At 36.2% G+C, this 17,035-nt stretch overlaps 1 protein-coding gene across 3 annotated transcripts in view; it reads left to right on the top strand.

The window, feature by feature from the left end:
• Window positions 1–17,035, top strand: part of SOX6 (SRY-box transcription factor 6) — a 582,258-nt gene that overhangs the window by 441,210 nt on the left and 124,013 nt on the right. For all 3 annotated transcript variants that reach the window (XM_087433166.1, XM_087433167.1, XM_087433168.1), the window contains one exon: window positions 13,093–13,216. In XM_087433166.1, coding sequence (XP_087289292.1) covers window positions 13,093–13,216 — 124 coding nt within the window. The remainder of the gene's footprint in view (window positions 1–13,092; window positions 13,217–17,035) is intronic.

The following is a 17,035-nucleotide window of genomic DNA, read 5'->3' on the forward strand; positions in this document are numbered from 1 at the left end:
ATGATTGGCTAAGATTTTATGTTGTACCTACCTTTAAATCTAAGATATAACAATGCTTCTGTATCTTCTTTATTTGCCCACCATTAAGAATTGTCATCAAGGATTATGTAATACTGTGTTTTAGATGGAGTAAAATAAAAAATTAATACATTAAAATAGAAGATAAAGGAATAGTAGAATTTCTTAGTAGGATTTCTTACTTTAAGTATGTGTGGAAAATTCAGTGTATTCATTTTCCGTTTGGAATTCTGGTTATTTTCTTCTATTGATCTGAGTGGACCAGCATATCTTTCCATTTCTTTTTGGGCTTGAGTTTCTATTCCTTTTCAGTCATGATTGCCTGAGTTATTCCTAATTAGTCTTAAATATTGCTATTGTCCTATTGTTCTTTATAACAGTAAAGAGGATCATAAAAGGTGAATTGCTGTAGTGTATGACTGCGTTGTAAATTCTAATTTCATTTGGCAAATATGACATTAATTTCAACGACCAAAAAAAAAGAGGGGGAGGAGGGGGCAAGAAAAGTTTAGTTTAATCAGTGTTTGAGCCTGTTTGTATATACAGCCATGCACTGCGTAATGACGTTTCAGTCGATGACGGGCCACGTAAACAACAGTGGTCCCATAAGCTTAGAACTGTATAGCCTAGGTGTGTAGTAGGCTATACTATCTAAGTTTGTGTAAGTATACTCTGTGATGTCCAGACAACGACAAAATTGTCTAACGATGCATTTCTCAGAACATGTCCCCGTTGTTAAGAAATGCATGACTGCATTAAATTTTCTACTTTTCTGATTTTTACTAACAGCTTATTTTTTTAATAGGAAAGTTGGCAAGTAGCTTGAATTATTTTAAATATTCCTATTCTTCCCACACAGAGACTGAATTAAGGATTTACATTTTCAGTTTCTGTCAGTAAGCTTCTCTGCTGCCTAAAATTTTATTAAAAGACATAATATTTGGGGGAAAGAATTACAGTGGTGCAGCAGTAGCCACTTAGATTTTAATTTGTTCTACTCTTCTCCTCTGTAGGCTTAAAAGAGTACAAGTGTTTGAAAGTGATGTGCTTCTTGTCTCATATGGAATCACTGGACAGGTCATGTTTTAGTCAGTCACTTAATCAGGCAGATAATTACTTTTTGCCTTTCATATTTGAAGGCACTGTCCTAGTAGCATATTAAGAATCTATCTTCAAGAATGTTTTCCTTCTCCTTGAGCAGAGAGGATATATAAGATGGAAAAAGACTACTATTATCCCCACCTTTGGATTATTGAGGTAGTTTCTAAACTGATCTCTGCTTTCATTCTTGTCCTAATATAGTCAGTTTTCCTCACAGCAACCAGAGAGATCTTTATAAACCTAAATTGTATCTCTTGCCACTTCGCTCTCTTAAAACCCTCCAGTGACTATCACATTCTGAATAAAATCCAAAATTCTTACTGTGCTCTACAAAGCCCTAAATGATCTGGTCTATGCCCATCTTTCTCATCTTTTCCCTAGTACTCTCTCTGCTCATTCTGCTCTGGCCTTACTAGCCCACTCAGCCAACTTATTGCTGCCTCAGGTCCTTTACACTCATATGCCCTCTGCCTGAGTTGCTTTTCTTTCAGATAGTCCCGTGTAGCATTCCCTTAGGTCACTCAACCCTGTGCTGTATTATCTCCTCAGAGAAGCCTTCCTTGACCATCTGTATCTGAAATAGTCCTCTCTGCTCCCTACCCACTACCTGCCACTTTCCACCCTCTACCCCTCACACTTCGTCTCGTTATCTTACTTGATTTTTCTTCATAGCATCTAGTATCAACTGGCATTTATTATATTTGTATATATTTTCTCGTGTGTGTATACACATACACACACATACATACATATATACATTCACTTGTATGTTGTCTGTCTTCCCTAGGAGATAATGGTAGGGAATTTTGTCTACTTTTCTGTCCCTAGTGCCTAGAATAGTGTCAAATATTGAAATGAAAGCAGTTAAATAATTCAATACAGTATGTTCAATGTAAATTTTGACAGAGGAAAAAATTTATACTTGCAGAATTTTCATAGAGGAGTTGAATTTGAGCTGAACCTTGAAGGGTAGCTTAGATTTGGGAAGGCGCAAGAGGAGAGGAAAGATCATTCCGTATGGTAAGCGGGAAAAGCGGCATAAACAAACACAGAAGCTACCGGAAGCAAGAGGAGAAAGATGGTAAAGGGTAGTGAGACAAGAGGCTTGAGGGATATGTTAAGAATATCTTGTGGAGTGATTTAAATGTCAGCCTACCCTAGGAAGTTTGGACCTTACATTCTTTAATAGGGACATTTCTTTATTGTGTCTAAGTTATTTAATATGAATATAGTACTAAATAAAAAAACAAAGATAAAGAAAATTGCTCTTTTAAAATCAATATGTTAGCTTATCTTTATAATCATACTTGTGCATTTAGGGTAGCAGGTGTAAGAGTGTATGTGAGTGTGTGTGCATACATGTGTAAGTGTGTGCTAAGAGTGGGGCAGGAGTTGAAGGTGACATTCCAAAATGATATTAAAGTTGCATGTTATTAACTTTTTGCTCTAAAAAGACTAGAGTGTGATAAAGAGTGAAAACCTGAAGGTTATTTGGATTGTGGCTATAGTCAGTATGTTTTCACTCAGTATCTGTTTCTTATAAAGATCACCTTACTTTACATCTCTGCCCCCCTGCCCCTCAATCACAAATACAGGCACCTTCTCTCATTGATAGTTCCAGGGAGGGTCAACTTGCCGTGGCTGAGCCCCGGCTGTCAATAGCTTAGACACCTTATTTATGTTCCATTCAGAGTTCCCACAGTATGTTTCTCAGGCCTTCTAGCTTAAGATGAAACTGCTTCTGCTCTCCATGATAGCTGATGCTTAAATGTTTTTCTGTCATTCATTCTATATTACATAACCATCCCACTGTGATGGACAAACTTTTTTATTATTATTTTGGAAAACTGTATTCCTGGCTCTTCTGGTGAGAAAAGCTTATCATTTCTGTCAATAAGGATTATAATTGATGATGATGAAATTATTAAAGAAGCTTAGAGCATCTCTAAATTATACTATAGAAGAATTTCAACAGATGTACTAGGAGAGCTCAGTCATTAAAAAATATCTTCAAGTAAATGAATAAAGTCAATTTTTGTATTTTCATACCAACTAGTGGACTTCAAAGTCAGACCATGGCATGCCGAAAGAAAAGATTGCTATGATGAAGTATTTTGGAGCAGATGTATATTTTTGTTGCCTCGATTTGAGGATTCTAAATGATGAAAGGACTTCAAATTGATTCAGAAGATTAAAAAAATCATCAGAATTGTTGTACCTTAGTTTTTTAAATAGCATAGAATGAATGTTCTTTAATGCGTTTATGTAACAAGGATTTGTTGAGTCCCTACTCTGTGCAAGAGAGACTTTTACTAAGCCCTGGGGAGATACAAAGTCCCTGCCTTTAAGTTGCTTGAGCATAATTTTAACAAGACCTGTAGTTTAAGATGTAAACCTGCATTTCTAAAGGAGGAATTTAATAATTGAACTCTGGTCGTTGCTAACAGAATAAGCTTGTGTAAAATACTTCAGGGGTAAAGACCAGATTGCCTTCATTACAGGTCAAAAGTTTATGAAAGGTTTATGTATGAATTTGGTTGTTACAAAGAAAGGAACACCACATTCTTCACAAATGTTACCATATTTATACAAAATTTGAAAAAAAATTAATTTCCATCTTGGCAAAACACTTTGATCATTGTGTATTTAATGGGTTTCCATTTGAGAACAACAATCATTAGTCTCTAATATGTTTCATACTTCTGTGGAAATAAGACAGGGTGAAATAAGAAGCATTCATCTTCACTAGTCTTTGGAAATATCTAAAGTAATTGACTAGCTCAGTCTTCTGTGATGGCCTGGTGACCACTAACTGTGACTATTTGCATAATAGTCAACTCTTCACTTCTGTAGTGATAACTGTTTGTATCTGATTAAAATTAAGACTGTTTTAGTTCTCTTGACTTTTCCAGAAGTTGCAAAAATTGAGATTTGCTGTTCTGCTTTAACCAAACAAATGCACACATGGGGATAACAATATGCTGAGTTTATGCAGATTTTACAGCACGAATCTGAATAAAATACCCACTAATAGATCCTTAAGGAGTAATAAACACACATGAATTTTCCTTAGTTGCACTTTAAAGTGATTTTAACATACTACTAGACCTTAACAATAATATTTAATTGACAAGATTATGCATTTGTGTGGATTGAAAAGGTGGTAGATATCTAATTCCAAATGAATCATAAATTTTACTTTTGCATAACATGTTTTATTAATTTCTTTATGGCCAGGATATTCTACTTCCCTCCTGGTGAGAGTTTCTTAAAACATAGTAAGAAAATTTAAACACATTTAATTAACATTTATCATCCATTTTATAAAGTAATCTGATTTTTGTCTTCATAAATACTCTCAAAATTTTTGTGGGTTATAGGCTATAGGAAGACTATGGAAAGACACCTAATGGATTTTTGTTGCCATTTAGTTTTCTTTTTAAGCAAATCTTTCCTTTCTTTGTTGACCTTATTCCAAAGTAAGCTGACAAACTGGGTGACTTATACTACTATGTAAGTGAAAACAAACCTAACACCACTACCCAATAAAATAAGGCTATGGTCTTCTCTAAGGCATATTTATATTCCTAGTGCCTAGCATGTTACCAGGCAGATAGTGCTAGGTGCTCAGTAAATGACTGTTGAATAGTTGAATGAAGACAGGCACTACTGACTCCTCATAAGTAGTAACATGTTTCTTGGTACTCTAAGAGGTCATTTTATATGCGTGGAGCTCTTTATTTCAAGGAGTAAGGGGATAAATAAGTAAGAGATGCTAGGAATTATGATTACATTAGTGCTAAATCCATGTTCTTTTCTTTGAAAATTCAATATTTAAACAGAACATGTACAAATGAATGAAAGATAAAGTAATGACGTTTTGACTACTGATGATCCTGGTAGATTAATGAGATATTTGCCCATTTTAGAAAATGCAGATATAGTGAGTGTATACAGTATGCTGAGAATATAAAAAGAGGTGTTAACACAAAGGACTGGATTGCCTCTTTCAGGGCTATTAACATTTATCTCTGAATATATACTTAAAAAAGACTTAAAACATGTGCTATTGACCTGATAGACGCAGTCATTGTGCTCTTACTCTCAATGATCATTTCTCTCCTGTGTAACCAAGGAAGGGAGCTGGAAAGTGCTAGGCTGTGAAGTGGATTTGAAATAGTTGTCTTCAAGACCAACCTAACAAAGAGAATTGCTTTGTTTATGTGTCTTAATCTTGGTAGTGAGGGCGGGGACATAGTGAAGCCAGGGGCACGATGTATCTTTTCCATTTCTCTTGTTAATATTTTAGATATTTTATTAAATATACTTAATAGCGTAAAGTAGTAAAGATAAGTAAACTACTGGAGCTATTTTTCTTTAAATCAACTTTTTATTGAAGTATACATACAGAAAAATATATATCATAAGTATAAAGTTAGTTCTTTATTTACATTCAAACTAAAACATGACTTTGAAAGACTAAAGCCTGAGTTTTTAAAAGGATGCTTTTAAACTATAATATCTTGAATGTGTACCACCTTTTCAGGGGTTTTCTTGGCCCTTTAGAGAGGATTTTGAAAAGAGTGGTGGCAGTAGTCTGCAAAGTTCTAGGAAGAAATTGCATTATATTAAAGATGAATGTTAACAATGGTAACAAAGTGTTTTGTATATTATCCTGGTGGGATGTGAGAATATCCTGCCATGAACAAACAATCAAACAAACAAAAACAAACAAGCAGTATCTTCTTCTGGATGTAGTTACATTATTTGTACAATGTGTATCCATTGGTGGGCAACATCTGGGAAGATGGGACTCTGTGTTCTCAAATACTCTAGAAAATTTGTGTCCCAGAATTGCTCTTGATAAAATTTGATTATTCTCCTGCTAGAGCTAGTTAGATTCTCTACAAGCAAGGATTTGCTATCTTCCATTAGCTGTAGCAGCCAGAGATTTGCTAATGAAAAGCAAACAAGGTGCTATCAAGATGTATTTAAGAGTAATTCTTAAGTTTCCTTCTGGAATGAGAACAACTACAGCTGTATATCTTTTGCACTTGCATTAACAATACTACTCTATAGAAATTGGTGGTCAGAAAATCAGTTCTTAGGTCCTAGATGGTTCTCACATTGATCAGTCAACACAGAATGCCTGCTATGTTCTTAGCCCTGTGATAAAAGCAGGGGGGCATATAGAAATACAAATGGCACAGGCCATCCAGGAGACTCAGTTTGCTTGGTGAGAGATAATTAATGAACTGAAACAGTTAGTGAATAGTCAGGTAGGCCATATATTATATGTCTCCTTTGTGTACATCACGTATGGCCAACCAAGAGAAGTTCAATATGTTTACCACTGCATTATGCTTTCTAAGGCAGGGCAAAGCAGAGTCTTAACATTTTAGACAGAGTTTTAACAAAAAAAAACGTTTGAAACTAAAAGGGTTTATGATCAGGCGCTAATTTATCCTACCCAATGAGACCCTTTCCCTTCTTACTCTCCAGAATTAACTGAGATCTGTATACAGTTCGGTGTGTACTTTTCAGCTGTAAGAAGACACCTCCTTGACCTTGAAGGCTTTCGTGTAAGATTTCTGGGGCTTTGTGTCTTTCACTCTAGACACTGTAGCTTTCGCAGTGGTAACACTCTATGCAAATGACTCAGCTATTCTTTGCAATAAAGAATATGGCCTTTAAGGAAATCCTCCCCACCTTTCTGTCTGTCTGTATGCCCTGCCTCTCCATCTCTGATCTTTTTTCTCATTCACTGTATTTTCTCTCTCTGTCTTTCCCTCCCTCTGTCATGATTTACAAACATTGGAAACATTCCTTCGGACAGATTAAAGAAGCTTTCTCCAATTAAACCACATGAGGAATGATTTTCTAGAAATAAAGCATTAAAAATGATCTTTACTTGCTCACTGTCTTTAACTCAGTAATAGACATTAATATGCTCATAATTTTCAATACAAATACTTATTTCCCATTACTAAAAAAAGTTAAATAATCTTCATGAAAGAGAAAATGAGCCCCCCTGAGTGTCACTCTGTTTGCATATTAGCATGTAGCCAGGTCTCTGCCAAGTTGCTCTCTGACTGACTGCTGCAGATGCTCTTTCTCAAGTATTCTGAGTCATATCTTTAGTGCAAGTCTTCAGGGACAAACAATAGCACCTGTTCCTCACAAGATATCAGGCCAGTTAGCCCATTCATGTATCTTTAATGAAGCTCTGGGGCAGATGGCAAAAAATGGCATTATCAACAACTTAGCACAGAGAAAACAAAGGCGATAAGTGTTGATGCAACAATGCCGTTTCACGAATGGAAGAGATGGAAGCGAAGTGCCTCACGCGCATCTGCTTCTGTCTCGATTGTCTGAAAGACATGAGGAACACCCGAGCAATTAACATTTCTGGGCATGTAGCCTATGTTCCCAACCTCACCAAAAGGGAAACGCTTTGGTCAGGGATTGTGCAAGTTTAGAATTAATGGACAGTCGTGCTTTGGGGCATGCAGTTGGTTTCTTTCATGATGCACTGATGATGGGGTTCCTGGTTTCTCGTTAGTCATTCAAGTTACATACCAGCCAGTTAGTGCAGACTTCCAAAGCAATAAAAATAATGCAGTTTCATGCTCAGAGATATATTTTTGGCCATATCAAGTTTTACTCTTTGTGTTAACAAAATCAGTTTTACCTCTTTACCTATGGGATAATTAAAGAATCTCTGAATTTGTGCTAAGGGAAAGCTACACTTTCAAGAAAAAAAGATGCTATATGAAATTTTGATAACTTATAGAAAAGACATGTGGAGACTGGTAATTCTTTGATGGAGTGAGGAGAATTCTATTGCTTTTTATTCTTTAGTAAAATAATTTTGGAGGTTGCTGTTTCCAATGTGACTGCCTTTCGTGGGAGGAAATGGGAACGTTACCAAATGGGAAAATAGGATGATGGGAAGAAAGAAGAAAGGCAGGCTTACATTCTTCAGAGCAGGGTGGGGCTTTTCTGTATCTTCAAAATTCTTTCTCTGCCCTAAGCACTGACACTCAGTGCAGTGAACTTCATTCACAGCTTCCATAGGAGGAAAATATTTTGAATGCTTATGTGGTTTTAGTATGGCCACCAAGCCCTCTTTCCTTATCTCTGCCCGCTACTTTGCCCTTGCTTTCCATTTCTGTCCCACCTTCAACCAATAATCTAGTAAGCACCATAAATGGAAAGCTATGAAAGGGAGAAATTATTGCTTTAATTCATGCTTTCCATGTATATTATTTGCACTGGGTCACACTTTCTATGAATAATGGCAGTTGGAAGTATTCATAGACCTCCATTACCCTTCCTAGTTTTTAAGATATATAATTGCTTTAAAATAGTATCACATTGGAGAAATCTGAATAAGATTGTTGGATTGTATCATGTCAATACCCTGGTTGTGATATTATTCTATAGTTTTTCAAGGGGTTACCATTGGGGGAAACTGGATAAAGTGTACATGGGATCTCTTTGTATTATTTATTACAACTGCATGTAAATTTGCAATTACATTTATAAAATTTTCAGTCAAATAATTGTTATCACAAAGAATTATATTCTGTATCTCATTTAGGCCTATTTAGCAAAAGATGACTTCATGCTTAATATAATATGGTTTTTAAAAGAATAGGCTTTGAGCCTGACAAACCTGAACTTGAATCCTGGCTCCACCACTTTTTAATTGACTGAGTTGCTTAACCTCTCATAGTTTTGTCTGTCTCACTAAATGAATGAGGATAATAACAGTAAGTACCTCATAGAGCTTTGACTATTAAATGAGATAGAGCATGTAAGTCACTTTTCCAGTGCTTGACATATAGGAAACACGGGAAAATATTAGTTGCTGTGATTATTATCATCATCATCATCACTATCATTACTTCTGTAATTAGAGCTCAAAGAGGAGCTTTTCATCATCTCTTGGGCTAGATTCTAATTGGCTACTGGTTATTTTGGCTTGTCTTTAATAAAGAGCACTTTGAATTTTCACATCAAAGTTTTACTTAAAATAAGTTAAGGGCAATTTTATCATCTTGAGATAAATGTTCATTGCTAATGAATATATTTAATCAATTATTGGAATTAATGACAGTAGATTTGAGATCAAATTGTTCTGGGTACAAAATAAGAGAGAAGAAGGAACAAACTGAAACTGGACAACATAATATCCATACTCCACCCCCATAATATCACCTCCATCCATATACCTCTGAAATACAAAATTACTTTCAGTTGCAGACTTCCAAATTTTCTCTACTAGAAGAGTGTACACACATGATTTCTCTCTTTTCCATCACTGAAGTCCATGTGATGTAGTGGAGAAAACACTGGACAGGGTAATTAGCAGTTCTGGACTCTAGATCCAGCTCTGTCATAAGCAGTGTGACCTCAGGCTCGTATCTTTTACCTTCTCCAGCCACCTGTTTCCCTGTGTGTCAATTGTGAGATTTGAATTAGATTAGTGATTCTCAAAGAATGGTCCCTGGACCAGCAGCTCCAGCTTCACCTGGGAACTTGTTAGAAAAGTATGCTCTCTGGCCCCCACCTTAGATCTGCTCATTCAGAGACTCTGAGGGTGGAGTTGAGCAATCTTCGTTTTAACAAGCCCTCCAGTTGATGCTGATGCACGCTCAAGTTTGAGAATCACAGCTCTGGATTAAATTTTTGTCTAAATTTTCGATTGTTGGACCCAAGCCCTAGAGTTTTCTGATTCATAGGCCTGGGGTGGATCCTGATAATTTGCTTTTTTAAAGTTCTCAGGTGCTGCTGGTGCTGCTGGTCGGGTACCACTTTGAGAACTACTAGGTTAGATCATCTCTAAACTCCATTCCAACTCGATGATTCTATCATTACTATTGCTTTTACAATGTCTTCTGTCCCCTCCTTATTTACTTTGTCCCTCAGTTTATTGAAACTGCCTCTGAGCTAATAGTTAGCATTGAAAGTTTCTAACATATCCTACCTTGTGGAGGGTAATGGGCAGAAAGGAACTTCCCTAAATTCTTATGGCTTATGTTAATATGAAACACCTACAGCTCTTTGGCATTAAAAATGACCCCAGATAGTTTACTTAGCTATCTTATGTACATAACTAGTTACAAAGGAAGTATCTTCAGACACCAAGATTCAAGATTAAGGTCTGATGCCTAATTGCCATTGATCCCCTTATGTTTTCTCATGATCTGAAGAGCTTGGGCACCAATGTAAAAATAAAATTATGTTTTCATTCCAAGATGCGGTTTAACGAATAACACTAAAGATTCCAAATTATATCTTAAAATGATCCTTGTAATCCCACCTCTTCTTTTTCATGGTTTTCTAGATACTTGGGATGGGCTAATGCTCTGTGAGGCAAGGTGTTTCTGAGAACATGACAAGCCTCTGCCCGCCAAACTGAATTATTTAGTTGGCTCATGTTTTCTTTTTTAAAGTAGAGTTATGGGTAAGATTCACTGTTTCTTGTTAATCAGTAATTTGATAATTTTCTAGTACCGAATACTGAATGCCTACTGTGTGCCAGTCACTGTGCCACGGCATTACTGTCCTTGTCTATCTGATCCTCACAATAACCGTGTCGGGTAGTATCATTAGCTTTGGTTTTATGTGAGGAAATAGACTCAGAAAGGTTAAGTAACTGTTCAAGATCACACAGCCAAGGAAATGGCAGTGTATAGATTTAAGCTCAGATTTGTTCGATAGCAAAGCCTTTGTAGGCATAGTAGATTCCGAATAAATACGTGTTGAATGAATGAACAAAGGAATGGCTATATCACATTATCTTCCTAATGTTGACTTTTAAACAGTCATAGAATTACGAAGCTGAAAAGGTCCTCTAGGTCATTGTCTAATCAGGGTTTTAGTTATGTGTATCCTTTCAAGTCTCTCTATCATATGGGTATACAGCCTTTACCTGACCACCACTAGGGAAATGGCACGCACGGCCTCTTTAATCAGAGGGACTGTTGAATAACTCATTATTAGAAAATAATTCTTTGCATTAAACTTCCCTAAATAGCTAAAAAGCTAAATAGTCCCCACTATATCAGCTACTTCTCAAGATCCATAACACATAGTAATAACTTAATAAATGTTTACGAGATGGAAGAAGGAAAGAATAAATAAGTATGGTACTAGACTTCTTACTTTCTTGTTCCCTTATTTAGAATGCGAAGCATCTACACTATGTTCTAGGTAACTGCTAGGACCATATTTCTAGAAGTAAATGAAATGATTTCCTTTGATACACTCTTGCACTGAACAATAGTCACCCAGAAAAATATTGTGTTTTATTTTCTGACCTGGAACAGTGCCCTCATCTGTGACATCTCAGGTTTGCATCAGGTCACCACAAGCTGGAGCTGAACAGCAAACCTAGCGCTTTTCTTCAGGGTTAAAGACAAGACCTGGGCACTAGGGGATCAGCTCCAATTTAAGCAGGCTAAGTTTGTACTCTAATGTACAAGACTCGGGCTTACCTCAGCTAAAATGGAAGAAATAGCTGCCCAAAGCTAGTTCCTTTCACGCCCCACTGGCAAGGTAGTAATTGCACAAAGACCTTTTTATTATAAGTTGATTTTCCTGAGAAATGAATTCAGAAAAATACTGTAAAGTGTTTATTTTTTGCTTGCCCTTTATTAACCCACATCTTAGGACTTTCCCTAGAGAAAAACTGCTGGTAAATGAAACCTCTTAGATCCACACAGAAGCATTTTTGCACTATGTCCCTGGCTGTGGAGGGAACAGGGACAGGACAAGGCAAGTTGGTGCTATTTAAACAGGGTCATCAGTCAGTATATGGAATTTTGCCTAAAGAGGAGATTTAGGAATTTAAATGGGGGAAGGGTTTGAGGTTGGTGGAATTACTGGTAAAGGTTTGTATCTTAAACGGGATATAATGCAGCCCTTTTACACTAGTAAAGAGGCCAAAGACCCAGTTTGAACTTAAAGATCATTTCTGTCAGTACATCCTAGTTTTGATCTTGAAATAAAAGAAGTCCTGTAGTTCAACCTATAAAATCATACAGTAAAAGCCAGGACAAAACTTTCCTGTGATGCTATCCTGGAATCAGGGCAACATGCATAGAGTAAAGACAGGAGCTAGGAAATTAAAATGTGATTTTCGCAAGCATGATCCTGTCATAGCTCTTATTTTCTTTATATGGAATACAAATACTGATATAAGGTGAAGATTTTCTATTTTGCATTTTTGTGCTCTTTGATACATTTATGGAGGTCAAATGAAATTTGATATAGTGGGATTTATTATGAAATGCTCTCTCAATACAACTCCATAATTACTGAGCTACATGGTAGTGCATAAAGCTGTAAAACTGCTTAGCCAGACAAGCAATTTATATGTTACATCGAGGTGTGTATGGAAAAGAATATTAGTTTAATTGGGAGCCAAGATGTAGTAGCCTTAAATCTGAAGAGCTCTATGTTTAACATAATGCAGTGAGGCTCTGAAATGAGGTACCTAAGCTAGGGAGATACAGCTTTTGGCGTATATAACAATTAGACATTATTTTCTGACCAAGGATACTAAATACGGTTTTCAAAATAAAGCACAGAATGCAAAACAGGTGAAAGGGCAAAACCTTTCAACATTGTATGGTGTAGGAAGCAAACTTATTTTTTCTAGTTCTTTGTTTTAAAAAAAGAAAGAAAATAAAAGGAAAAATGTCAAGATAAAAGAAAAACATTAACTGCGATTTAGTGGAAGCAGAGATGAGGCAAATGCACACTGAGGTTGTGTCCCTGGTGTGCTAATGGAATCTAAGAAAAGGGACTTGGTGGTTTTTGCCTGAATTTTCTCAGGGAGCAGATTTGGAATGAGGTTAGAAGTGGGTGGCTGTTTGGGTACCAGCACACCACCAGGAGTGAAAAACATACTTCTTGGCATACATTTGCTCTCTGTCTGATCATAGGCTCTCTTCTGTTTAGCAGGTTCAGGGTCACATGCCTCCGCTCATGATCCCAATTTTTCCACATGACCAGCGGACCCTGGCAGCAGCTGCTGCTGCCCAACAGGGATTCCTCTTCCCCCCTGGAATAACATACAAACCAGGTAAGTAGAGAGGGATTTAACATTCTTTTGGAAATGCTAAGATCCACATGTTTTTGCTTAGTCGTCACAACAAACACAGGAGCATATAAAGGAACTATGAATAAAAAGATCATAAAAGCTTATTTTAAAGTAAAATTAGAATTGAGAAGTTAATTGGGAAAGGGGCATGTTAATAAACTAATTGGTCGCTAAAAACTTTTACTTTCTCTTCTTCCGCTTGAGTTTGTTCTGAATTCACAAAGTGCTACTTTCCCTGGGGACTACAAATTTTTGTCAGCTCTCTCTCATACCTTTACTGTGAATAACTGTCTTTGGTTAAAGACACTTTCCTCCTCCTGAGAGCTTTTATGCTCGGGGCGAGTGGTCACATACAGAATAAAATGTTATTGTTGATTGTCTGATTTCTCTTGGAAGAAAAGTTAAAACTGGACGGACTTAATTAGCTTACCACTAATAAGTAAAATTCTTTTTGATTTTAGTTTAAATAATGAAGCATTCAGTAGTATTTTCTCATTCATCTTTGAACCTCAAAAAACAGGTCACATAACCTTGCAGTGAAATATGTTTTGAGATGATTTAGCAAATGTTATGATTTTTCTTTATTCCTCTGAGTTTACTGGACTCCTGGGGAATTCAATTAGGGGAATAATGGTTTGAAGCTTCTTTCAGAGCCTCCTTGTAAACAGGGCTTTAAATGTTTAAAGATATGTTGCCAAAGGAATCCAATGTAAGAAGATAGTCAAGTAAATAAAAGTCAACCGTAATTTCATTTGTGCATTCTTTGTAAGTGACCTCAGCTCAGAAGTAGTGACCTTGTTCTAATCATTAATAATTTCTGTGTCAAGTTCTTTTTAACATATTAACCTGATTTATATTAACCACCAAATCTGAGTGCAGCAGTTTCTTTGTGTATGGTGTTTATAAAGTGAACAAAGGCATTTTAATATGCTTAAAGCTACAATAAAATATAAATCACTTTACTAAGATTCTCATTAAGAAAGCTAACTAAATAGCATAAAAACAAACCCAGTGAGTTTTAACATCTATTTTAATTGCTTGTTGCCGTTGATTACTCTTTTGCATTTGGTAGAGACCCCCCTTCCTTGTGAGGAAAGGAAGGATGTCAAAACTCAAATGATTCAAGGAGTAGAAATGTTAAGAGATTGGCTAACTTAAGGACTGACTGAAAATTCCTCAGACACAAAAAGTTAGTCAAACCTAGTACTGCCAAAGGTTCTTGGATACCTGAGTGAAAGGAAATTGTGTTATTCAAATAGTTAAAAATTGATTTTTTTAGAGCAGAATTTTTAGAGCAGTTATATTCCCCATGAAATTGATATCCATATTAAGGGCAGGAGTATATTTTGTCAGAGAATATGTTTCTGTCAGTGCAGTGGTTCAGTCCTCTGATCTCTAAGTAGTTCTGGACTGTTTCTTCAACCTGACTTCCTTTGGAACACGGATGTAAGCTAAATTTACTGATTTATCCTGAATCTGAGTTGTTGCCCCTGCACCAGTCCTAGAAACCTATTAAATGAACTATATGTGGAAACTCTCTATTTAATTTCAGTATTTTTAAATGTAAAATTCTCCACGTTTTAATATCAGGTATGGACCTTATTTTCTATTAGACATAGTTAACATGTACATAATTTTGTTAAAACAATAATGCTGTTTTTCATGGGGGAAGATAGTGTTATGTATTCAATGAATTTGGACGATTTTTAAAAAAGTCTTCTCATACAGCATCATACAGAGATTGTAATATGTAACTAAGAAGAATACAGAGATTGGGAGAGTATTGTGCAGGAATGAGTTACCTCCATTAAACAGCATGTGTGCGTCAGAAAGCAGTGTCCTAGGGTAGCCAAGTTACATTTGATTATGTTGGCTAAAACCTGTTGGTTAAGGCAGGACAATGGATTTGGACATGTAGATGATTATTAATCACAAGCAAGGCTGGTAAAAAATGGTATTTTCTGATGACCCCTAAGTTATATCAGAGGATTTAATTAACCAGAACTCTAAATTCTTTAATATTTTGGCTAATCTAGGTTTTATTGTATATAAAAATTATCCTTAAAAAGGATTAAAGGTATGTGTTCTTACACTATTAGTAGAAAAATTATGTACTCAGGAGACTTAATCTATGCGGTGTTCTTGTCATTCACATGAGTTAGGGGAGGAGAATACTGTTGGACTGGAGTCTGGAGAAGGAAAACTTTTTTGCTCCAAACTGAGTGATGATAATTTCACTTGAATTATTGTGAGACGGCTAAATTTTTAGAAGAGAGTAGCTTTGTCTCATATAAAAGCCTTGAAATGGTGATATAACTTTAAATTTTGGTCCCCTACAAGAGGATGAGCAAGCGCTACCTTGGTCTTCGTAAATTACAAAATAAATGGCTCCCTTTTTGTTCCTTTACCACCTTTGCATAAGCTGAAACAGTTCCATATTGTTTCTGCCTCCAGCTGATTGAATGATTGTATTGATTTCCAGAGAAAAAGGACCACCTTAGGGTGATGTTCACTGTCAAAGTTGACTGTTTCTGAATCCGCATTAGGGCAATCTAAACAAATATATTTAGGGCTGTGGACCTTCTCCCCTTCAGATCATTTGACCCGTTGCTCTAGGCGTTTCAAGCTCCCAGTGTGCAGTGAGAGCACCAAGCATGGTTTCCCACCTGGGTGGGTTGCTGAGGAGGCATGTTGCCCACAGGGATTGTGCAGTTTTAGGGGAACACCTATCAGATTGATTTCTGTATAAATAGCTTTATTCAGTTTTAACCTCTAATTAAAAAAATTTTTTTTACTGGTTCTATAATTAGAGACATCTTTCTAGAAAGGAACTCATCAGGGACCAGAATATAAACCACAGAATTTTGGTTGCTTTGCTCTTTCACATCATGATACTGAGACATGCAGAAATCCAGGGTAAGATAAATACATTTGAGCACCTATATTTGATAAGATTAAACCTCTTTCATAGCTGCCAATGTGTATATCAGATCAAGATTGAATTGCCTATAAAATAAAAACAATGGGTAGCCTCCTTCATGCGCCGGGGATGATACAGCTGACCCATGGACTTTGGGATTTTTAAAATGATTGCTGCTGGAGCAGCATCCTTGACGGTTCCTAGGAGATCTTAGGAGTAGGATCTCTGCCTGTTCCTGGCTCCTCCACTCACATTAATTATCATATGATAATAGCCAAAGTTGACTGAATAGTTACTTTGTGCCAAACACTGTGCTAAGTATTTTACATGGAATATTTGATTTAATTCTTACTTGAACATGTCATTTAACCTTGCTGAGCCTCACATTTTTGTCATCTAAAAAAATATGTCATGATTGGTCCCTTGCTCAGTGTGGGTCTGAAGGTTAAATTTGTTAAAATGTATGAAAGTTCTTTGAAAATTCTAAAGCACTAGATTTGGGGGTAAAGTCTGACCACAAAACTGAGTAAATTTAACTACATTAAACTACATTCTTATCCATTAGAAGTGTGGCCCAAAAACTAAGAATTTGACTGAGATATACTATCCCTCAGCCTGATGATCAAAAGCAATTTTACAAGTATACATAATGCTTCTTTAAAAAAAATGTAGTAAAATATACATAACATAATATTAATCATTTTAACCATTTGTAAATGTACAACTCAGTGGCATTAATACATTAGCAGTGTTGTGTAACCATCACCACTATCTATACCCAAAACTTTTAATCATCCTCAGCAAAAACTCTGTGGCCATTAAACAATAACTCTCCCTAACCCCCACCCCTAATCGCTAGGAACCTCTATTCTGCCATCTTT

This window comes from Ceratotherium simum, chromosome 7 (genome assembly GCF_057802395.1).
Source record: "Ceratotherium simum simum isolate JZ-2026a chromosome 7, ASM5780239v1, whole genome shotgun sequence".
Classification (NCBI taxonomy): Eukaryota; Metazoa; Chordata; class Mammalia; order Perissodactyla; family Rhinocerotidae; genus Ceratotherium; species Ceratotherium simum.